Source organism: Saccopteryx leptura, chromosome 8 (genome assembly GCF_036850995.1).
Source record: "Saccopteryx leptura isolate mSacLep1 chromosome 8, mSacLep1_pri_phased_curated, whole genome shotgun sequence".
Classification (NCBI taxonomy): domain Eukaryota; kingdom Metazoa; phylum Chordata; class Mammalia; order Chiroptera; family Emballonuridae; genus Saccopteryx; species Saccopteryx leptura.
The window spans coordinates 59,711,121-59,736,473 of NC_089510.1; the positions used below are offsets into that span (position 1 = coordinate 59,711,121).

At 36.3% G+C, this 25,353-nt stretch overlaps 1 protein-coding gene across 4 annotated transcripts in view; it reads right to left on the bottom strand.

The window, feature by feature from the left end:
- Positions 1–25,353, bottom strand: part of OPA1 (OPA1 mitochondrial dynamin like GTPase) — a 104,383-nt gene that overhangs the window by 12,412 nt on the left and 66,618 nt on the right. For all 4 annotated transcript variants that reach the window (XM_066347717.1, XM_066347715.1, XM_066347716.1 and 1 more), the window contains 6 exons: positions 24,492–24,600; positions 23,946–24,025; positions 21,278–21,418; positions 18,849–18,965; positions 17,084–17,177; positions 16,079–16,189 (listed from right to left, as the gene is read on the bottom strand). In XM_066347717.1, the coding sequence (XP_066203814.1) occupies positions 16,079–16,189; positions 17,084–17,177; positions 18,849–18,965; positions 21,278–21,418; positions 23,946–24,025; positions 24,492–24,600 (652 nt within the window). The remainder of the gene's footprint in view (positions 1–16,078; positions 16,190–17,083; positions 17,178–18,848; positions 18,966–21,277; positions 21,419–23,945; positions 24,026–24,491; positions 24,601–25,353) is intronic.

Below are 25,353 nucleotides of genomic sequence, written 5' to 3' on the forward strand. Positions count from 1 at the left end.
TCTTGTTTTTTTCTGATTTACTTATTTCACTCCGTATAATGTTATCAAGATCCCACCATTTTGTTGTAAATGATCCGATGTCATCATTTCTTATGGCTGAGTAGTATTCCATAGTGTATATGTGCCACATCTTCTTTATCCAGTCTTCTATTGAAGGGCTTTTAGGTTGTTTCCATGTCTTGGCCACTGTGAACAATGCTGCAATGAACATGGGGCTACATGTGTCTTTACGTATCAATGTTTCTGAGTTTTGGGGGTATATACCCAGTAGAGGGATTGCTGGGTCATAAGGTAGTTCTATTTTCAGTTTTTTGAGGAACCACCATACTTTCTTCCATAATGGTTGTATTACTTTACATTCCCACCAACAGTGAATAAGGGTTCCTTTTTCTCCACAGCCTCTCCAACATTTGCTATTACCTGTCTTGTTGATAATAGCTAATCTAACAGGTGTGAGGTGGTATCTCATTGTAGTTTTGATTTGCATTTCTCTAATAACTAATGAAGATGAGCATCTTTTCATATGTCTGTTGGCCATTTGTATTTCTTCCTGGGAGAAGTGTCTGTTCATGTCCTCTTCCCATTTTTTTCTTGGATTGATTGTTTGTTGTTGAGTTTTAGGAGTTCTTTGTATATTTTGGATATTAGGCCCTTATCTGAGCTGTTGTTTGAAAATATCATCTCCCATTTAGTTGGCTGTCTATTTTGTTGTCAGTTTCTCTTGCTGAGCAAAAACTTCTTAGTCTGATGTGGTCCCATTCATTTATCTTTGCCTTCACTTCTCTTGCCTTTGGAGTCAAATTCATAAAATACTCTTTAAAACCCAGGTCCATGAGTTTAGTACCTATGTCTTCTGTGTACTTTATTGTTTCAGGTCTTATATTTAGGTCTTTGATCCAGTTTGAATTAATTTTAGTACAAGGGGACAAACTGTAGTCGAGTTTCATTCTTTAGCATGTGGCTTTCCAGTTTCCCCAGCACCATTTATTGAAGAGGCTTCTTTTCTCCATTGTGTGTTGTTGGCCCCTTTATTGAAAATTATTTGACCATACATATGTGGTTTTATTTCTGGACTTCCTATTCTGTTCCATTGGTCTGAGTGTCTATTTTTCTTTTCCTTTTTTTTTTTTAAATTTTATTTATTCATTTTTTAGAGAGGAGAGAGAGAAAGAGACAGAGAGAGAAGGTGGGGAGGAGCTGGAAGCATCAACTCCCATATGTGCCTTGACCAGGCAAGCCCAGGGTTTCGAACCGGTGACCTCAGCATTTCCAGGTCGACGCTTTATCCACTGCGCCACCACAGGTCAGGCTCTGAGTGTCTATTTTTCTGCCAATACCATGCTGTTTTGATTGTCATGGCCCTATAATATAGTTTGAAGTCAGGTATTATAATGCCCTCAGCTTCATTCTTTTTCCTAAGGATTGCTTTGGCTATTTGGGTTTTTTTTATAGTTCCATATAAATCTGATGATTTTTTGTTCCATTTCTTTAAAAAATGTCATTGGAATTTTGATGGGAATTGCATTAAATTTGTATATTGCTTTGGGTAATATGACCATTTTGATTATATTTATTCTTCCTATCCAAGAACAAGGAATATTTTTCCATTTCATTGTATCTTTTCTGATTTCCCTTAACAATGCTTTGTAGTTTTCGTTATATAGATCCTTTACATTCTTTGTTATGTTTATTCCTAGGTATTTTTTTGTTGTTGTTGCAATCGTGAAGGGGATTATTTTTTTTTTTAGTTCGTTTTCTAATGTTTTGTTGTTGGCATATAGAAAGGCTATGGACTTCTGTATATTAATTTTGTATCCTGCGACCTTACTGTATTGGTTTATTGTTTCTAGTAATCTTTTTGTGAAGTCTTTGGGGTTTTCGATGTATAGGATCATATCATCTGCAAAAAGTAATACCGTTACTTCTTCTTTTCTGATATGGATGCTTTATATTTCTTTATCTTATCTGATTGCTCTGGCTAGAACTTCTAGCACCACATTAAATAAGAGTGGAGAGAGTGGACAACCCTGTCTTATTCCTGATTTAAGGGGGAAAGTCCTCAGTTTTATGCCATTTAATATGATGTTAGCTGATGGTTTATCATATATGGCCTTTATTTTCTTGGTATTTTGAAGTCAATTCTCCAAAAGATTTCAGTATAGATGAACATAGAATAAATAGCCTTATACTCAGCCCTTTATATTGATGAGGCCCTCCAACTTTCGTAAGTAGATGGCAACCCTAATTTCAGTCCAACTAACTATTAATTCTCACGGATATACCCTGAACTAATGAAGAGAGGCGTCATTCCAGGTGTGTATCAATGAGTGTAAAACTTTGAACTTTCTTCTACCTGATACTTACTAAAATGCTCAGCTGTAGAAATAATACATAAGGGAGGCTGGATGGGGGATACACAATTCATCTACTTCTCTACACACTAGATTTCATCTTTAGATAAGCCAAACCAATTAGCTATGTATTTGGTCTAAATCATTCTGATTTTGCTCAGAATTGCTTATGTTACTGGCCTACTGAAAACATCAAGAGCCCCAAGAAATTCATGATTACACATGCAGCTATCTGATTCACTCTCATGTAACTCACAGTTCCTTTGATGAGGACTGATGAAGTTTCTCTCAGGTGTGTGCACTGGAATACCTATGCTTCATAAGCAGCTGCTGTGTCGATGTCTGACAGCTGCCAGAGATCATGCAATTAACACTGCTTTCCATTTTGCATCAGCCACTAGAAAGTTCAGGGCTAAATTTGCTGCTTAGTTATTACTTATTTATTATTTATATACTTATTTAGATAGCGAAGTATCTATCAATAGAACCCCTGAGCATGTATTTTGAGGGAATACCAAACTCATCCCAAATTTCACATTATTCCATTGCCTGAATTTTACCTTCCCTTTCATTTAACTTTTCCATTGAAGTGTTTTTACCTTTATACAAGATAGGTTTTTGTAAGATGCCTCATACCCTTTTTTGGTGATAAGGCAGGAAATTAATAAACAAAGTATCATGCTAGTTTGTGCAAGATATAACATTAGGCAGCTGAGTTATACAACATATTATAATATTCTAAAAGTGGTCTTTTATACTGGTAATGCTTTTTACTTCAGTAATTTAAAAATATTTGGGGGGCAATACCTATCATATTTAATCTTCTATGAATATATCTGCACTGGAGAAAAAAATTAATTTCTGCTCAATTCTTGGAAAAACTCAGTGATAAATATCTATACTTAAAGTATTTATTTTCAGCAACAGAAGAAAAAAATCATAATTTTTTTTATGGGATTCATGATAGTGTTTTAAATGTAAAAGTTAGACTGAGTCTACCTTAAGATTATAACAGTTTACTGTGAAGTATTTTATTCTGTATCCAGTTCATAAAATGCTCCATATTAGTTACATATATCAACTCAAATTATGGTGAAAAAATATTTAAAAGTTGTTTTATATGTTAACTCATTAATAATATATTGCTTTTTCTCCAATAAAAACACTATCTCAAAATGAACACATTCCTTTAGTTCCTGTTGAGCAATTTAGATATAAAGACAATTTTAAATATATGATTTAGGCAGTTGGGAAAGCTCTAGCCTTATAACCAGTAAAACAGTCATTCCTAATCAATTAAGTTTTTAAAATTACTCATCATTTTTTTTCTTTTCTATTTCCTCTTATTCTTAAAAGTATATTTTATCCAAATTTTGTTAGGAGAGAAGTTGAAACATTTTAAGGAAAGGAAAACCACCCAGGCAGCCCTTAAAGAGACAGGACATCATTTATCACTTGCAAAGACAGATTTATAAGAAGAGGGCCCCTTCTGTTCCTTTAAGACTGCAAAACAGATGGGAAGTGAATGGACAGTCAATGGGACAAGAAAACACATGCTGCTGTATGTATGTTCCCAGCATAAGAAAGAGGTCAAGATTGTAACTGCATGACTGGGTCCTGGAAAGGGTCTTTCTTCAAGCTGTTACAAAGACAAACGCTGTTCCTCATCCCGCTGTCAAACTGTTATAAATATTGGTTTGTCAAAAGACCTTCAGTGCTGAAGCTTTAAAAAGGAGGCGTAACAGATGAATGAATCATGAGAAAGATTCTTAAACAGTCAGCTCATTAATATAATTTTAAAAGTAAAAGGAAATAATATAAAAACAAAATGTAATTCTGATGTATGAACCAAACTAAAAGTGTATGGAAAAATATGGAATTTAAAAATTATAGGGTTAATTATAATAATAAAGTTATTAAGTAAGATAAAAAGCAAAAATGAAATACAATTATATCCCTTAAATAAGATACTGCATTGGGACAAAGTATTAAACTTATCACAAGGAGAACAAATAGGCATTCATGTTTTAGAGGCTGATAGCATAAGTTTTCAGTTGTCACAACAACCTTGTAAGGAGGTGTCATTACTGCTACTGGCTTCTGAGCCCTCACAATAAGGCTCAATGAAATGAAAATACATTTAATTTCAGATGTTCATTAATTTAGAAAGTCACCTTTAAATTTGAAGTCACAATTTTTTTCTATAGAAAAGGAAAATCAAAAAATTGAAATAGCAGTAAGAATATATACATAGATTTATAAACCTGGGTTATTCTTTTGAAGAATGAAACCATTACATATGTCTTTGGAGGCAAATTCATTGTCCTAGATACTTAATAATTAGTTTAACTAGGAGAGTAAGCTCTAAAACTAACACATTAAAAATAACATTGAAAAGAAGAGAAATTATATGAACTTCATTATCTATAGTCAACTACAGAAGAAACCCAAAGAAACCTAAAAATGAACAAAATCCCAAAACAAATAAAAAAGATGCCATCTCCAACACGTTGTTAGCACCAGCTTCTCCATAAGTATTTAGAGAAGGAGCTAAGTGATTTTTCTCAGTGAACATCAATTTCCCCATCAGAACAATGGGGATAACACCTTAAAAGCCTCTTATGCCTTGACAAGGTGCAACCATGGACAAACATAACACATTTTGTAAATCGTAAAACTCTATATAAATGTAAGGGACAGATAATAGAGTCCCAAGCAGGATTTGGATTCCAAATTACCAAATCGTGCAGTTACAAGAGAATACCTTCTATTCATTGCTTTTTCAGGTCAGCCATTTTAGAAAAAAATAATTTAAGTAAAAATGAGAATAAAAAATTACGAAGTTAAGAATTGAGTGGATGGTTAAAATGGAGGCAGCAGAAAATGTTCAAAGGCTCTCCTGTTTAAAAGAGAATCAAGATCAAAAGTAGCTAGAGTGCACAGAAGAATCAGTCCAGCGGTTTTAAAATGGGAATGTCCTGAACAATTTTGAAGAAGGAAGAGACATAATGAAGGCACAAGCGGAGATAGGAAGTTCCAGGGTCCTGAATCAGGTGGGGGTTAACTTTCAAAGGACCATGATTTTCAGAACATGTTTTGCTACAATAAAGCCTCTGGAATACCTGACCTATTTAAAACTAACTGGTACTATAGGTTTTATTTTTACAAATGCTGCTTTTTCTCTCAGTGAATCTTTTGAAATAGTTTATATAAAGAAAAGGAAGAAAATTTTAGCTGGCTCTGATATGAGAAACCAGAAACAGAAGCAATGGTGATGAAGATTGGAGGCGTAAGGGAAAGCCAGCCTAAGATCTCTTCATAAAACTGTGTGACAAGAATATGATAGAAATTATGTTCCTAAGACCACATTAAAAAATTTGTTAGACTACAATGTTATAGTAGTTATCTCTAGGTAGTAGCAATTGTTTAAAAATTTGCTAAACATATTTTCTAATTTCCCACAATGCATATATACCAGTTCTATAATAATAAAAAGGATTAAAACAAAAACACCTAAAAATTCAGGTCCTATACTTGGTGAAGACAGGTACATACTGGACCTATGTCTCAGACTATAAAGTGACATCAATAAAAGGAGAGACTAGAAAGACTTAAATTCCTTGGCCCAGAAAAAATGATCTAACAACTTCTTTTTATAAGTCAAAATACTAAAACTAAGGAATGGATAAAACAGCTCTTCAAAGAGAAATTAAAATGGACTACCTTCATACACAGTAGATACCAAGGAAGTAGAGAAAATTTATTATCTTAACTAGGTTGCACAAGCTTGAAAACTTCACTAGTTCAGGACAAATTCCAATTCATTCACAGATGACAGATCCAAGATAGGCAGGCACTGGACATGGTATGAAATCAAAGCGAGTCCTAACCACTGAAGAGAGTGCCATGATGAGCTATTACTATGTGGTCCCATAAAATGTCTCTTGGTATCAAATAACCAAGAGGTTATTTGGGAAAATATTCTGTTACTTTTAAGATTGATCATATCATGAATTAGCTTTATCATTTCCATAACAACAATAATTAAGAATAAGAAATTATGTTCAGTTGGGAAAAAAAACAGTTTAAAAATGTATAAAAATAGTAAGATATTTCTTTTGCCTTTAATCCCCTCTCCAACCACTCAGACAACCCTACTTCTGAGGATACCAGTTTAGTGTACATCAATTTGTCCTTCAAGACTTCTTTTTAAATAATTTATTCATGTCTTGCATAATCTTATTTTTTAATATGCTGTTTCACAAGCCAATTTGTGATTCGACTGTTTTCAATGACTCAATTCTACTTTTTTCCATCTTAGAAATGGAGAGAATACATAAAACAATTAAAAAGAAAACAAATCAAAGTTTAATTCCAAGTTCAAAGATGTTATTTCATTCTGAACTCAGTCACTAAGGAAGTGGTAAGTATACTGCTCACAAAAATTAGGAGATATTTAAAAAATGGATATGAAGCAATAAAGTATCCTCTAATTTTTGTGAGCAGAATATTATTAGCAAGGGGAAAAAAACAGCATAATTCCTAAGCTTTAATTCTGTGCACTGACCTTTTTATATATAAGAATATACACATAAACACACATCACAACAACACATAAATAAAACCTACCTTAAAATGATAAATGAAAAATTCAATCTGTAAATTATTAGAGAAATCTTTCTTATCTTTATTCTTACTTTTAATCAGTTGAAACATGAATTTAAAGTGAAAAGAATATACTTGCTAGTAAGGCATGAAGTATCAGTAGCCTGTGTAAGATTACAGAAAGGTAAATATTCTTTTAATCTTGTACCAATTTATTAATATCCTTCAATGTTGCTTTAAAAAAATAGACTTAGGCCACGAAAAACGTGCTTGACTCTTAACGTCCCATTTTGAGGCTGGATTTTTTCATCAGTAACCTGGAAAGCACAGCACTCAGGTTTGTGATGGAGAACTCTGTGTAAGTAACTGCTTTTCTAGCACAGAGACCTCTCCCTGAGGATTACTCTGTTCTTTGTATCTGACTCTCGTCCGGCTCTTACTCTCAGCTACAGCACAAAGCACAGTCCACTTCACATATGCAGACTGAAGGGAAAAATAATCTTTCACTATTTTCCTTAGATGCTTTAATTTGGCAATTTCAGCTTAATATAAAAAAATATTATTTCACAGAGGCATAATTGAAACATTTGATCACTTTTCCCCCCAAAAGATGCCTTAATGACCAGAAACACTGATAACATAAAACAGAATAAAGTTATCTTACATACTCTGTAGTGAAGAAAAACTTTCCAATCTTTTCATTTTCCAAATATACTCATTTCTACTAATAACCATTCCAAAGTATACATGAATGTGTCAAAGAGAATGGAAATATTTCAATCAACTAAGAAAATTCCTAACAAACCTAAAAAATTATCAGTGTTTTGGTGAACTAAAAATGAGGAAATCACTGGTGACCAGAAAGAAGTGGTCTCGTTGGGGATGAAAGCAGATCCCCGACGTCAGCAAGGGAGTGAGTGGCACAGGGTAAAGGTCGCAAATGCTAGCTGCTCCCCAAGGGAAATGGGGTGGGAACTTTCTGGTATGACAAAGTAGAAAAAAGTTTCCTTAGGATGAGAAGAGACAGCTTCTTTTTTTAAGTCAAGAGAAAGAGGGGCTAATAAAAAATCTGTATTAGAAGCTCATGGTCAAACAGTTATTGAACACATACAATATAATATGTAAGGTATGGTGAATTTATAAAAGAACCAAATCACTTTGGCAGAATAGATCAATATAATAAACATAACATGTTCTCCGTAGGTTGGTTATTTTGGTTGCCTGCCTATAGTGGAAAGCCTGCCTTCTCCTCAGTTAGACGTCACTGGCAGAGGTTTTGAACCACTGAAAGAAGGCAAAGAAGTAGTGTAGAGGAAAAGTACTGGTTTCAGACCAAGTGCTAATGATCCACCAGGAGGCACAATGAGATATAAGAAAAGAGAAACAGAGAAAAGACTGCTTAGAAATGTGCTAGAAGCTAGGAGAGAGGAGAAAAGCAGTAGTGAGGTCTTAAAATTATTGGCCAAAGAAATGCAGTAGCAGTATAGGCAGTCCCCAGGTTACAAACAAGACAGGTTCTGTACGTTTGTCCTTAAGTTCAATTTGTATCTAGTGGGAACAGGTGTATTTACCTGTTAAATGCAACTTAAGACAGGTGTTTGTCTTAACATAGTATTTGTTTTTACCTTTCTGTGCATATAAATAAATATTTCAAATCTATATACAGAACCTATCTTGTTGGTAACCCGGGACTGCCTGTGTTTAGATATAAATGATGTTACAGGGGTCCTTACAGGTCATGCTTTCTCCCTAGTGCACTTTACGCTATTCTCTGTGATTGTGCTTTTTTGTTTGTTTGTTCAAATGCTCTCGGTGCTAGGTACCTAGAATTCTACAACTTAATACCACCGCTATCTCCTTTAAATCCCTTTAAAATTAATTTTCTTTGGTTACATTGTCAGAAAAAAAAAAGTGAACATGCTACTATAGAGTTCAAATAACTTACCATATTTTCAACAATCACTTGGTTTATCAGACTCCACTAAAAGAAGATATATATCAATTTTATCCCAATGAATAACTAACTGTACTGCTCTGAACAGGAAGAACTCTCTAGAGTGCTGGTTCGGGGCAGAAGGGTGGGTGGTGGCGCTCCCTGGCGATGATCACCCATGGAGGGAGAGGTGTCAAAACTGGCAGCCAGAGCCCCACCTCTGGAAAAATAGTTTCAAAAATTTGCTTTTCTTATCCTTTTAATTCTGACTATAATAATCATCCCAGGATTACTTCCAGTCTCTCACTACTTCATAGCCACTATTTTTTATCGACAGTGGCCCTCAAGCGCATGGCAGGTATGGGATAAGTTTAGGAATGTGGAATAACTAATGGAAATAAAATACAAGAATGTCTTGATATCTTTTCTTTTCTAAGTGAAAAACAAGAAATCATTCTGGCTGAGGGTTCCATCTACATATGTTCTGACTACTTTTTATTCTAGTTTTAACATGGCATGAAGATATTTCTTAACTATCCTATAAATTAGGATTACGTTTTGGAGTTAGTGAAAGGGCCTTTCTAGATTTAAACACCTATGGTGCATTTCTCTTCTGATCTTGGCTTTTAAAATGGCAATACTGAATCATTCTGCTGCTGTTCCCTTTTCATCACTGTAATTTCAAAAACGTACTAGTAGGTTCATTATGGAGAACCAAGTTTTCATTATAAAAACAGATTGTAACTGAATATGTGGGAGCTCTACGAAAAAATGTTTCCATCTGTAGTCTATTTTTTCTAAATTTTTAAAGTCAAAACGGAATCCCCTACACATTAAGATACAAAGCTTATATCTTCGCTACTTTCTAATTATCAAGAGAAAGCACGGGGTGGAAGATAAGAGGAGACTGGGAAAGTGAAGAGACACAAAGACCAGCCCCACCAGCATTGTATACTCCCAAGAGAAACAAACTTTAAGTTTCAAGAAACAATTGCTTGCTGTCTGGGAGATACTCAGGCATCAAACAATAAAGAACAGTCAACAGAGGCAAGAGGCCGAGCGCGCTGCTGTGATTCCTCCTCTCTAATCCCCCAGCTCAAGTAAATAGGCCAGCTGTTGCCACCTCGCGTGGGGAGTCAGCAGAGCAAATTAACTGCCCGAGAAAAAAGCCTCGGATATTGGAAAATTCTAATTTACCAGCCTCTTTTAAGCTACAGTTTTTTTTTTAACATTAAGGAGATCACACTATAGCAATGGTAGCCCAAGTAAAGGAGTTTACCACTGTTTTCACATTTCACTGGTGAATGAGTTGTAAATATGAAGTATTTGGTTTTGACTGAAGCACATCTTCTATGAAATTTCACTACAAAATAAAAATAATTCCATCAAAGTCATAGTGGGCACATTTAAACACCAGACAGTTTAAGTGTGACTAAACACTGCAAATAAGAAATTAAACAGTATGAATAAATACCCTAAAGCTTACTATAAAACATTTCAACACTCACACAGAATAGCTCAACAGAATGCCTCAAATACTTGATAAAAATTCTGTATGACTTATAGCTGGATCCTAAGTCTCTAAGCATGAACACTTCACACGGAAAATCTGCATCTGAATTTTGGGCACTCAGGTACTATTTATCTATGGTAGAATTTGACAGACTATACTTCGAGACGTGATCGCAAGTCATATAAAGAAACCTAACTTCCTCAATGTGTCTGTGGCTTTATGTACACTTTAGTGTTCTCTTACCCAGATGTTCTAATTCTATCAAAGTTTCCATATCATTTGACAGTTTCAATTGCAAAGCTTTTTATAGCGTAGGAATATGATGATGATCATCACTAATATGTCTTTTTAACCCACCCTGCAAAAGTAGTTTTGGAAGCTTCCATATATGTATATTGCTCACAAAAATTAGGGGATATTTTATTGTTTTATATTAATTTTGAAATATCCCCTAATTTTTGTAAGCAGTTGTATAAAGGACCACTTTATGTAATATTATTTTCTAGTTGCTTGAATTTTTTTCTCAAATAAGTTTTGACACAGAAGTTAAAACACCTGGGCTCAAATCTTGGCTTTATCACTTACTATCTATCTAAGTCTCCATTTCTTTATAAAGTAAAAAAAGAGGACTGTACCTACGAGAAAGCAGGCAAAGCATATAACCTAGTATCTGGGAGAGAATAATATTCAAGTATACATTCATAAACAGTTTCAAGTTCTGCTACAAAAATGAAAAGGTATTGTAAAATAAAGAAAGACTGCAATTCTTAGAAAAAGAGCTAAATGGTAATGCCCCTGTGATTCCTGGGTGTCAAGGATGCTTTGATTGTGTTCTCAGAGATGACCAGTGTAACTCGAGCTCTAGTGAACAGGAGTTAAGAGAAACCTAAGCTCTGAATCCTGAGCAATTGATTTAAGGTCTGAACCTCACAATAACCTAGTTAACAGTTGACACAATATTCATAGCAACAGCAAACAGTAAGAGAATCCCAGGCTGTACTGATGAAACTCAGTTTAGCAACATTACCAGCCATTATTACCAGCGGGGTGGGATGGAGAACAAATTCTGAACAAGTCTGTGAGATGACAGTGCTATTATTTGTTTTATAGAAAATCATAAAAATTTATATAAGGTCATAACAGAAAGAAAAACTTTGATTTAAGCTACAATATACCAATTTTCCTCTCTCCAAAAAAAAAAAAAAAAAAAAAAAAAGCATTTTAAAATTGCTGTCTGTTTGAATAAATAGGTTGGAAACATAAAAAATTCTGCTGGGAATCCAAGTAGGTTTTATCTAAGTTAAGACTGCATTTAAATATGTATTAACATTGTTTGAAATACATTTCACTACAAAATAAAAATAATTTCATCAAAGTCATAGTGGGCACATTTATACACCAGACAGGTTTAAGTGTGACTAGCCACTGCAAATAAGAAATTAAGGTGAAAAGATGAGCTATGTATTTTATTAAATTGCCTGTGAGGTAATAGTCTTCTGGCAACTTTAGAGATCATGCTTAGAAAAGTTTCATTGTCTCTAAATTATTTTCATGAGCCTGATCCATTAATTTTGTTATAAAAAACAAACACATTTTTTTTACTTTTTATATAATCCCAGACTTATAGAAAAAAAATTATCAGAACATTACAAAGAAAACATTTTTCCTGAATCATTCACTGTGTTTATGCCCCCAAAAGCCTCAAATATTCTATTATGTATTAGCTACAAATAAGTATATTTTCCTAAATAATACCAATTTAACAATTAAAATTTAAAAATTAACACGGAAGTACTACTACCACGGCACGCTCAGAACCCTTTCAAGTTCTACCCACTGGACCATTAGTGTCCTTTAGAGCAAGAAGGTGAGTGCAGGACCACACTCCGCATTTCTTTAGTTTCCCTCAATCTGGAACAGTCCTTCCTTGTCTCTCATGATGGTGATGCATTTGAAGACGACGGGCTAGCTGTTTAGTTGACCGTGCCCTAACTTGGGTTTGTCTGTGGTACCTTTGGAATTGGACTTCAGTTATGATCCCTACCATTCCTCAAGTACTTCCTTACCTCTAGACCAGCAGTTCTCAACCTGTGGGTCGCGACTCCGGCGGGGGTCGAACGACCAAAACTCAGGGGTCGCCTAAAGCCATCGGAAATACAAGTACTTCCTTACCTCTAGACCAGCAGTTCTCAACCTGTGGGTCGCGACCCGGGCGGGGGTTGAACGACCAAAACACAGGGGTCGCCTAAAGCCATCGGTTTCCGCTGCTCTAGACCTTCAGGTTCATCCTGCCGTTCCTGGCTCCAGCCATGGAATCTGCCATATCTCCAAAGTCCTGGCTCCTATGCGTGACCCCTCTTCCCAAGAGCCTCCTGAGACCAAGAGAAGTGGTCTCTGCTCTCATCTCTCTGACCTGCCTAACTGTAGCTCTGTGGTTTCATTTCACTAGTGAACATGGTACAGCTTCTCCAGAGTATGAGAAAACACTGTGCTACTTCTTATGCACTCAACTTCAAGGATGATCAGTTGATGAATCTCAAAAATAAAGTGGTAATATGATTTAAAATTGAGCAAATTTAAGACTGGTACTAAATGCGATACACCAAACTTTACTAATCTCGACAATATTCCACACTGTACAATTTTTAAATTATAGTAATCACCTCCCTTCTCTAAATTCTGTTAACTAACACACTATTCCAACTGAACAGGTATCTGTGTAATAGAGTAGTAACTGTTACACTTTAAGAGTTTTCTGGCTGAAACTATCCACAGCCATATTCCCAAGGGTTAGACTGAAGATAAGCAGTAAGGAGAGACGCTCAAGACTGTCTCGGCTACTGGACAAAGTCATGGCCCAGTTCCCTCAGGGTGGCTGATGAGGCCGGTCACGGGCGAAACACTTGCTTCCAAGGACATAATTTGGTACATTAACACGACCATAATTTTATATGTACAGAAGTAGTAAATCATGTCACGGAGTCGCAAGTTTCTCAGGAAAGCCAGTAGAAAAACATACGGCCTGGCTTGACAGTGCACAAATTTGTTAGTAATACACTTTCACTAAGGAATCCGATGGCAATGGAAAGTGACTGGGAATCGGTCACACACAGGACTCTTGTTATAAAGCATGAGAAAAGACACATCATTTTTTTGATCACTTAAAAATGAAGTATTTCACTGTCTGATAACTATGTCCTGAGAAGCACAAAAGAAATATATTTGTATACACTATGACGCTGACACACCCCTTCCTGGAACAGTACTAATTTAGCATAAAATTATGAACCAGGAACTTCTAAATGGTTTTGAACTAATTCTCCTAAAATAGCAATAACTATTGTAGTAGTCATTTTCACAAAGAAGCTAAGGCTCTGGGAGATACCCTGCCTAAGCTAACACAGCTAGTAAATGGCAACTCTGCATTAAACACAGGTCTTCTATAAGTTTGACCACACTTAAAACTATGTTGCTAAAGTGGCATGTAAAAAAAACAAAAGAAAGGCAACTGAAAATGGTTTAAAAAGTTAAAATTGGATATGTTTCAAAAAAAGACTGTTTAGGCCCTGGCCAGATGGCTCAGTGGTAGAGTGTTGGCCCAGCATGTGGATGTCCTGGGTCTGATTCCCAGTTAGAGCACACAGGAGAAGTGATCATCTGCTTCTCCACCCATCCCCTCCCCTTTTTTCCTTCATTCTCTCCCCCTCCCACTCCCGCAGCTATGGCTTGATTGGCTCAAGTGAGGTGGCCATGGGCACTGAGGATGGCGCCATGACCTCTGCCTCAGGAGCTAGAAAGTGGCTCAAGTTGCAATGGAGCAACACCCCAGACGGGCAGATCAATGGAGCAACACCCCAGATGGGCGGATCATCGCTCCAGAGTGGCCATGCCGGGTGGATCCCGGTCAGGTGCATGTGGGAGTCTGTCTCTCTGCCTCCCCTTCTCTCACTAAAAAAAAAAAAAAAGAAAAAGATTATTTAAAGAAAGAAAAGGAAAAGAACAAGCAAAGTTCAGGTATCAGGTAACACAGAAATGGAGAGAGAATGCAAAGACAAGCAGTGGAGACAGCACACTGCTTAGGCACAGGGCATAAAAGGAAAACTGCCTGCTTTCTCTCAAACATTCCCAAGATTATACTGTAGTGATAAAAATTCAGCTTAGAAACTGTTTTCATATTCGAAAACCTTCTTTCTATTCATCATATGCTTTCTTTTAGATAACAGAAAACTCAGGATAACAAATTTAAGTGCAATGAAAGAAAAAATACTTTGTTTCATGAAGCTGACATAAGGGAAATTTATAACAAGGTAAGCTCAAACAGAAGCTCAAACCCTGTATTTTTAGTTTTATTTATTAATATTAATCTTTTATTGACTTCCTTAGATTCTCAAGGATCTAAATAAATTTTAATATGTAATCAAACATCTTAAAGCTAGGACCCTACTAGCAGTAGGAAAGAACTAAATACCACCCCCAAACAAAGAGACAAAGTGAGCAGTAAGGTCCAGCTGGAATGGGGGTGGAGGTGGTGGAGGGAGGGAAAGCCATATTTCCCAGTGCAGGTGAGAGCCGGGCAGGCTGAAGAGACTGTTCACGCAGGGTGCCGAGGGCCGGCCCACCTGAGGGGGGTATCTGTGTAAGAGGCAGTGTGGTGCAGCGTGCTGGAGCTCAAGTAGCACAAAGAGGGTGTCTCCATGAAAACACGGTCTGGCTTCAGGCGAGGAAGGAGTCCTTGTGTAGGGAGAGGGGAGGGAATAATGAGACGGGAGAGGTCTGCACACGGGGTCAGAGCGTGGGCTCAGTGAAAAGGACTCCATGAGGAAGGGCAACCTGACACACGCGGGACGTCAGAGCCTGGACGAGGTAAGAAGTGTGTCGACATGGGGGAGGCAGTGGTGGTGGCCTGCGGTCAGGATAAGAGTTGGAGCTGGGTGAAAGTGTGTGCTCAATGAAGGGGATAGTGACGGGTTTGGTTACATACTGAAGGGCTGGTCAAAATAAGTTAATATATAAATAATACTTGAAGCCAGATTTCTCATTGTCCAAAAAAAGAGTTATAAATATGGAAAAGGAGAAAACTAGAACAAGTCCTGTATTATAGGATTAAACTGGTAAGTATCAGAGTCAGCCTATGGTTTTCAATAGACATATGCATATGACTAGGAACACAGATGCAAACGTGTGTACAGGTATCCACATGTGTACACGCACACACACAGCACTTGTTCCCTGGCTCTTCCCACTGAGAGGGTCTGGGAGCAGCGACAGTCCAGTAACAATGAGCAGATCTAGTTCCCAGCTCTTGATTTCTAAATACCATTTTCTAAAACAAGGAAGCTGGGTCCGGGCAAGTACGAATGAGCATGGCATCCTGTTAGATGGAAGGACAATCCTAGGACAACAGAGGAGACCCGAATGGGCTGTGAAATTAGTAACGCATCAGTGTTAACACCTGATTTAATGGCTGCATCATGGTTCCTAGGAGAAAATGCTTGTTTCTGCGAAACACACATTAAAGTACCAGGAAGCTATGGGGCTTCAAGTCAGCCTTCAGACAGTTCAGAAAAACGTTCTTTGTATATACTTGTCTACAAGTTTGAGAATAAATGGGTGAACAAATAAATGGAAATGAGGAAGGTGAAAAGGTAGTAAGGAAAAGGCAGGAAAACTACTTACTGAGGTCTTCAGCCAGTTGAACTCGTTTACCAGTAAGCAGCTTAACCTTCTTCTCACTGTCCTCAGCGAAGTCTTCCAATACTTCTTTAACATTTTTCTCTAATCGTCTGACTATTTAAAGGAAATAAAAAAATCTGAGGAGTACTGCTTTTATGAATGCACAACGATGTGAAATTAACAATATATGGAGAATAACTTCTTACTTTTCTCATCACATTTAGGTCTATTAAGTTCAGACTTCTCACAGTTATAGGGAGAGTAATGACCTATTTATACAGTACTTTTAAATGTGATTCCATTTTTTTTTAAGTGAGAGGTGAGGAGGCAGAGAGACAAACTCCCACATGTGCCCCAACCGGGATCCACCTGGCAAGGCCCCTATGGGGCAATGCTCTGCCCATCTGGGGTTGTTGCTCTGTTGCTTGGCAACTGAGCTATTTTTAGCACCTGAGGGGAGGCCATGGAGCCATCCTAAGCACCTAGGGCCAACTTGCTCAAATGAATCATGGCTGTAGGAGTGGGAAGGGGGGGGGAGAAAGAGAGAAATGGGGAGGGGTGGAGAGACAGATGGTCACTTCTCCTGTGTGCACTGACCAGGAACCAAACTTAGGACTTCCACATGCCAGGCCAAGGCTCTTGCTGAGCCAACCAGACAGGGCTTATACAGTATGTACTTTTAACAGCATAAAAAATACATATTGTCAGAGAAAGTCATATTCTCAAGCCCTAATGCTTTAACAGAGGTGCAGATTTCTCAAAAAAACTAAGTGATGCTTAGAAGTCTTTTTCTAACAGTTTTTGTGTAATAAAGGGAGACTCCTGGTATGTTTCATTTCCCATCATTTTAAATTATGATTAATTTTCATTAATATTTTAAGGGCAAATAATAATTTTTGTTTTTTACTAGACCTATTGTAAAAGAAGTACTGGGCATGCTATTAAATATGGATGCTATTAGTATCATTTTTGATGTCATAATTAGAAAGTGGTCCCTCTGTGGCTTACCTTCAGTGTTTGTAAGTTGCTGCCTTAAAGTATTTGCGGTGATTGCAAGCATGCGCTGTATCCGCCAAAACAGGACAACATCATTGCATTCCAACTAAAATATAAGGTAATCAAGATTACCAGATGCAAATTGAAGCATAAATTTGATCGTGAACACAGACAGCTACTAAAGTTGAGTACCTACAGCCTAACCTTTAAATAAGATACTTAGATTTACCTAACATATATATATCCCTACTATAGACATAAGCTACTGAATCTTTCTGCACAGGATCCATCAAATTCTGCATGACTGGGGTTCTATCTACTCCACACCTATATAACTTTTCTTTGATTCCAATGACAAAGCAAATAAATTTGTGAAGTAGGACATTTCATTACACTGTATACAAGTAGAAAGACACAGCATATTATAACCTTTACTTTGTATTTAATGTCAACAACCACGTTAACGTGCGTCTTTGGGTTATCCTCTTTTCCGTGAGAATATGCTCAAGGAATTTTTGAAATTCAGCTGTAACATGAAAATAAATGATTTTTTTAAAAAGAAGCTTATTCTGTAGAAAGATCTTCTCAAAAATTAAAATTATGCAAAAAACTTGCCACTTTTTACATTAGGACATTTAAATGTAAATTTATTCTAAGCTTCTGAAAATACAAAAGGAAAATATTTTAGGGGTCTCAAATAGGATCTCTGATTAATAAAGCTCTTTCAGAAGAACATAATAAAATTTTGCTTGTAAGAAAATGCTCAAAATACATCAGTCTGCTGCCACCTAGAGGTTACTTTCTAAAATGTGATATTAAACTACGTTTACAACTGTCTAATCCAAGAACTTAATTGAATTATTTAAAACAAGGTTTTAGTGATATAAAAAAATTACAACATAATATAGGAAAACTATCACCATAAAAAATCATTTTGCAGTATGATTTCCATCATGCAAATAGATATTTTATGGAAAGAGTTGAACAAAAATATATAAAAATGTTAATTACAATTACTCCTAAATCAAGGATTATAAGGAATTATGTCCTTTTGCATAGTTTTTTATATTTATTTACTGCACTTACCTTTACAAAGGCAATGTAATATTTTCTAACATAAAAAGTTAATTCTTAAAAGAATTTTAAGTGATAAGTACCTATTTTATGCACACATAATCTTTCAAGCACTGGAACGATGTGCATTTAAGATGCATTGATACTTCCTGCCGTAAGTGGTAAATATCTTTGAAAAGATATGGATTAGGTTATTCTTTATAAATCAAACATATTCCCCAGAAGATCAAAGGACTTAAAATTAATGCTAAAGCTAAGGTTTGCTTTTAAGCATCTAAAAAACTATTACTAAAAAACATTTCTAGGCCCTGGCCAGTTGGCTCAGTGGCAGAGTGTTGGCCTGGCGTGCAGGAGTCCTGGGTTCGATTCCCAGGCAGGGCACACAGGAGAAGTGCCCATCTGCTTCTCTACCCCTCCCCCTCTCCTTCCTCTCTGTCTCTCTCTTCCCCTCCCACAGCCAAGGCTCCATTGGAGCAAAGTTGGCCCGGGTGCTAAGGATGGCTCCGTGGCCTCTGCCTCAGGCACTAGAATGGCCCTGGTTGCAACAGAGCGACGCCCCAGATGGGCAGAGCATCATCCCGGTCGGGCACATGTGGGAGTCTGTCTGACTGCCTCCCCGTTTCCAACTTCAGAAAAATACAAAAAAAAACCTATCCCAAAACAAAACAAAAAAAACATTTCTACTTGTTTTTAGAAACCTTACCTCAGAATCTACAAAATGCCTTTGGTAGTAATAAAAGCCTCTTCGACAAAGGTTACAATGATTTAGAGCTGTTTTTAAGAAATGTCTTCTATAAACTTGATGCCAAGTGTCCTTAATCTAAAATGAAAAAAAGGAAACAAAGACCAAAGAGTTATTACACACTCCTCAGGTTAATCAAGCACATTCGGAAAAGCCACATACAATGCTTATTTATAAAAAAAGTTAACTAAAACCAATGGCAAAGTTGTTCTTTACCAACCTCTTTTATCCATTAATTTTTTTCAAGACAAAGATTAGATTTAGATTTACTACTACTCTGTCCCCTTAACAGTTCACGTACTTCAAAATTTGCAGTGTTTTTAACAAGCATTGTTGTTATATGCAAATAATCATCTCGTAAGGTGGATAAGGCAGGGATTATTTTCCCCTAATTTGAGAAAAACATTCCAAAGCAAAAAGAGGCTGTGAGTTGGGACTAAAATGTTGGTGTCAGACCAGGCCCATCAACCAACTCAACAATATTTCCTTTCTGATTATTAAATTTCAGTTACCACATCAATATGATCCACGTCATGTTATTGCTATATACTCTTCAGAGTGTTCAAGTTTCTTTCATATCACTGTTTTTTTTAGAAGTGTAACAGTAATATTAAATAGGTAGAACAAGTATCATCAGCAGCACTTGACAAATGAAAAAAGTGGGGCTTAGAGAGATTATATCAATTATATACTAAAGGAAATATTACTTACTAGTGAAGGGAATGAAACTGTACTAGAATGCCATCTGCTGATTGATAATCAGTCCATCCACTTTTCTAATCATAGTACTTTGCTACCAATTTTACAGCTTCATAAAGTGCACTAAACAAAATGTCTTTTGGGGAAAAAAACACAGACTTTCTCGCTCACAAAAAGTAATTAAGATACCCAGCCAATCCATATCCTAAATATAGACAAGTCTCTCCCACTGTATTAGCCAAAGTATCAACACTTATAACACATAAAATGTACAAGTATCTACACCAAATACAACTTATTAATGAGAGCAAAGACAATGTAGATAAATTAAATCTATATTCAATTAATAATTTCATGTAATCATTAGTCTTAATTTCATTTTCAATTTATACATATACATGTATGGAAGCTATAACTGTGTTTGAGTTTGTTTTCTTTTCTTGTTCTGACCTCTGGTGGAATTTAAAATAAGTATACTGTACTGATATCTTGGCCCTGGCTGGTTGGCTCCGTGCATAGTCAGCCTGGCATATAGACATCCCAGGTTCGATTTCCAGTTAGAGCACACAGGAGAAGCAACCATCTGTTTTTCTCCCCACCCCTCTCCTTCTTCTCCTCCTGCAGCCAGTGGCTTGATTGGTTTGAGCGTCAGCCCTGGGCACTAAAAATAGTTCAGTTGATTTGAACATCAGCCCAGAAAGGGGTTACCGGGTGGATCCCACTCAGGGTATATGCAGAGGTCTGTCTCATTATCTCCCCTACTCTTACTTAAAAAAACAAACAAACCAGTATATTCATATCTCAAACAAGAAAACATAAATAGCAGATAATCTTTAAAGAAATTTATATGTGGCTCTGAAATTTCTCATGATTGTTTTCCCCATTGTTGGGGACTAAAAGCCAACAGGGTCTTTGCAGCTTAGATTTTTGGGGAACATGGTGTGGGGAACTGGTAGTAAGCTGACAGTCTGCCCAACCCCCTACCTCACTTGTTTTGTGAAGTTGCTAAAGGCTATTTTTTTCCACACCTTCATGTTAGCTATGGTGCTGGATTGTTTATACTCTCCTATCCCTCATGTCCCTCAGAAAGACTGGAAGCAATCCTTTGTTTTGTGAAGTTAAGAGGTTATGTATGGTGGGGGTTTTCTGCACTTGGTAGAATTCTTGGATTGCCTTGGAAATGTGATCAGAGATCTCTTTGATTTGCTAATGACCTCACTTTGCTCTATAAATAAAGCAGGTGGGAGGGGGGGGTGGAGAGCAGGCTCTGTTCCTGCCATCAATCAGCATTGCAGAGGCCTCCCGATCCCATCCTTCTTCTCTTCAAGCCTATTTTCTTAATTCCGCACCATTCCCACTCAGGACCTGGAATTACTAGCTGCGCTGGCTCGCGGCAACCCACCAGAATTACTTTTCTCGTTGGTTTTAATTTAAGCTAACTTAAGCTAATATTAAAATGAGGTTTGATCCCTTACACCTTAACTAGGAAACACAGGCCCAGAAATGTTTTTTTGTTTTGCTTTGTTTTTTTTCTTCCTCAAACATCATGAAGATAAGCAGAAAGTAATCTACACTGAAATTATATTTCTCCTCATATTTATTATAAGTGAGGAAAACAGACTGCAAAGGCATGATCCAACAAGTAACAAAGATTAAGGAAGCATGCTCATGCTTTCTGCCATATTCATTACCAAGCTTGGATCTACTTCCACTCCTCGGGATTCCAGGTTCTTTCGGACTGTAGTTATCTCATCACTTGCAAGATAAGCTGGGTGCTCCTCATTACATTTCAACATCTTCTCCAATTCATTCTTGGTTTCATTGTGAACACACTTTAAAACGTTTAAAAGAAAACAGTGTTTAGTTGGTTAATGATTTGGCACAGGTATAAAAACAGTCCTGATTTTAACAAATATGTTGCTATTGCACAATAGGTGACACAAGTTCAATCACAACAAACAAGAAAGTACATAGTGCCCTGGCTTATGAATGCAGAGTAATTTGGAATTATGACTGGCAAAGAGCAAACAAAAATAAGATTTAGCCCTATTTGTTATATTTTACTTTGCTAATACATTTTACTATCAAAGTTATAGCACCAGGCATCTTACTGTGTATTATCTTTCTTGACCTTAGAGTGTGGCTTTAGTCTGAGAAAAAGTACCCTGAACACATGGGAAGAGATAGTGCTCTGTAAGTGCCTTACGTCTAAAGAACAAGAAGACTTTAAGGATTTGCACCTGTTAACCTGTTTCTTTTTCAATAAATTAAATATGAAATTCATAGTGGGATTTTTAAAGTCTTTTCATTAAAAATCGTGCTCTATATTGTTTCTGTATGGTGCCCATTATTCTTAAATTCACTTCTAGTTGCTTCTTTATAATTGTTCATAATCTCCTCACCATAGGAGGAAAACATATACACACTAGTGATAAGCTTGAAAATAACTCTTGGCCTTGGCTGATCAGCTCAGTCGGTTAAGAGCGCTGTCCCAAAACAGCAAGGTTGTGGGTCTGATCCTTGGTCAGGGCACACACAAGGAATGCACAACTGAGTGGAATAACAAATGAGTGCTATCCTTTCCCTTTCCCTCTCTCTCCCTTCCTCTCTCTCCCTCTTTAAAAATCAATGAAAAAGATTAAGCCCTGGCTACATAGCTTGGTTAATAGGAGTATTATCCTGAGCATGGAAGTTACCGGTTTGATTCCCTGGTCAAGGCACATACAGGAGCAGCTCAATGTTCCTGCCCCCCCCCCCCCAAAAAAAAAAGTAAAGAAGACTCTTATACAGTATCAAATTAAGATTATCTTTTCATTTTTTAATCCTTCCTTCAAACTTGCATGACAAAAAAAAGCTTCAAACTCACGGATTAAACAAGTTACTACCATGGCACTTAGCCTAAACTGTACAAGCTACAGAAACTGAGCATGTACACAAAAATAACACATAGACACACATAACTGGCTTGCAAATAGAAATACTAATTAGTATTCTCTGAAAACATTATATTTTAGAAGAAATATTACTTAATAAAGAGAAATTTTACTGTTTCCTCTATTTGGTCTGGGGTAGGAAGGAAATCTCTAAATATGCAATTCCCAACTCTTCTTGGCCTGTCCTCACTGCCACCCGTCCATCTGTCCCCATCCCACTTGGTCTTCAGGACAACACTTCACTTCTACCTATGCTGACCACGATCTGCATTAGTTCAGCTCAGATAAGGTAAACATTTTCAAAGGGATGGACTTTTCCTAGAAAACTAAAGAAACAGTAATACCATAACAGCACAAAATAGTTTTAAGAGCATAGATTTATCATCTTTAACACTGGAACAATCTTAAATACTGCTAAATCCAGTCATTCAAAAAGACAAAGAATTGTCGCTTGCAGTCTGAGACCTAGAGATATTCTAACCGCCTCTAGATCTGTTTCTTACTAATTTCCGGGAATGAGGTCTAGAACAGTGGTTTTCCACTGGGAGTGAGAGGGTTAGCCATGTTAGAGACAAGCTTGGCAGGGGTCTGACAGGAGGCTCTATTTTGAAAGCATAAACAAACATACACAAACCCCTCCCGGGTGATTCTGATGCCCCCCCCTCTCCATTCTAAATTACAGCCTCTGTACTAAAGTCACCGTGAGTCCTCCTTTCCTTACTCATTACTCCCTTGATTTATGTATTCTCATTCTATACTTTATGTACACTCTTTTATTTAGACATGAACGAGAAGGAGACAGTGGTGTAGGACTGAATGCTAGACAGGAAAAGAAGCCACAACAAGGCAGGAATGAAAAAGGTGGACAATGGTTTACACATTTTTCCTCTTTTACTAATTTGTAAAATTATTTATACTTGTCTTTATCATTTTGTCTTTCTCAAATACTCATTAAATGCAAATAAATGAATTCTACAATTCTGCTTTCTGTCTGAACTTTTATATTTATTTTGTGAACATAGGAGCAAAAAAAGGTTAAATGATATAATAATCTGAATAGACAACTAACAAAAAAAATTCAAAGATAAAATAATAAAATACAGTAAAAAAAGTCATTATATTTTTTATTCTACTCATAGTCAATCTACATCCTTTGAAATCCTTAATTCTTTTTCCTTTTTCATCTTTAATCTTTAATTTATCTCAAGTAAGAAGCTGAAATGAACAAAGTCATCAGCCATAAAGAGGCATATTTCATCTCCCCTCTCTTTCTTTATAACATAGTCACTTCACTGAGAAAGGCTGACACAAACATCTGAAGTAATTAAGACTGGTCTAGAGGAATGCAAAGGTTATATTTTACTGCTTGAGTTAAAATGAACAAAATCAGATGATCATAAGAGCAGAAACTTGTTTCGTTTTTTACCTGTTCTTGGGTCCGATTCTTCCAGTATAACCACCTCTTTTTCCAATCTGGACCTACCATGTTTTCAATTGCATTTTCAGCTAAAAAAATTTTAAATTCATTATGAATTTTATTGCCAAGTATATAAATTATAACTAATTATATTACTGCTTTCTTAACTACTTCAAAGTAATATATCAATATAAAGTCAATTGAAATGAAGAAAAATTACGATTAATAGGGTGCATATATAAGAAAGAATTATATGTTTACAACTTATAAAAGGTACAACTGCTTGTAAAGTTCTCATAAGTATAGTAGCAAACACTAAAATAGTTTGAATATAGCTTTTTAGATTATCAGTACTTATAAACATGTCTAATTTATTTAATATTTTTAGTAGTTACCAAGTAGTTAACTAAAAAATCCCACAAATAACATTCAACCACAGTATTAATAATAAAGACCTTGAAATGTTCATTTTTTAAAAATAAATGTTCTCTGAAGTTGGATGATTCCTTCATCACTGGGAATACTCAAAACTTGATAGCCGTGGTCCGTACTTACTGTCCTTGAGACGAGCCTGAAGGGCCTCTTCCATAAAGTAAATAGCTGCGTCCCACTGCTGCTTATCGGATATGGAGCGATCTTCCAAAGCATTGTGTTGAATAACCCTCTGCAATAACAAGGAAAGAAAAACAGCTACTATAATTTGTGTCTTATCGTTAAGTAATTTTATTCAAATTGACAGCTTAGCAAATATCTAAAATAACAGAGGTTATCTAAAACAATATAAGTGTGTTCTTGCCACACAAAAGCAGAGGGTCCTATTATCTGCCTATTTGTCAGCTTTCTATCTGAAAAAACAAACTGAAGATTTTCTCCTAGCCCAAACTGAGCTGACCATCTCTAAGATCGTGGGGGGCAGTGGGTACACTAGTGTATTACAAATTTAACTTTGCAAAATCCCAACACCTGGGACTCTAGTTTCAGGAGTTAACAATTCAGATCATCTCTCTCTCCTTTCTGTCATATGACCTATATGTTAACGTTTTCAAATATGAGGAGGAAAAAAATGATAACCATTACTTCACTGAGAAGAGCAACAAAAATGGAGAAAAATTTAAAAGGTCCAAACAATCATAAGCAAATGTTATTTATTATAAGAAAATTAGTTTCCAAATTTTTAATTGTTGAATGAATGAATGAAAATGGCACCATCCCTTCAGAAAGCCAGTCTTAATAAGGCTGCTAACTAGAATATAATTTCCAAATATGAAGACATATTTCTTCCAAAAAAATTCTAATTACAACCAGCTCACAGTCATATATATATGCATTTTCCTAGAAAACTACTTTTTATCTTTCAACAGTGCCTCTCCTTACTATCTGAGCAGAGCAGGTGCTGAATAAGATTTGATTATGATGA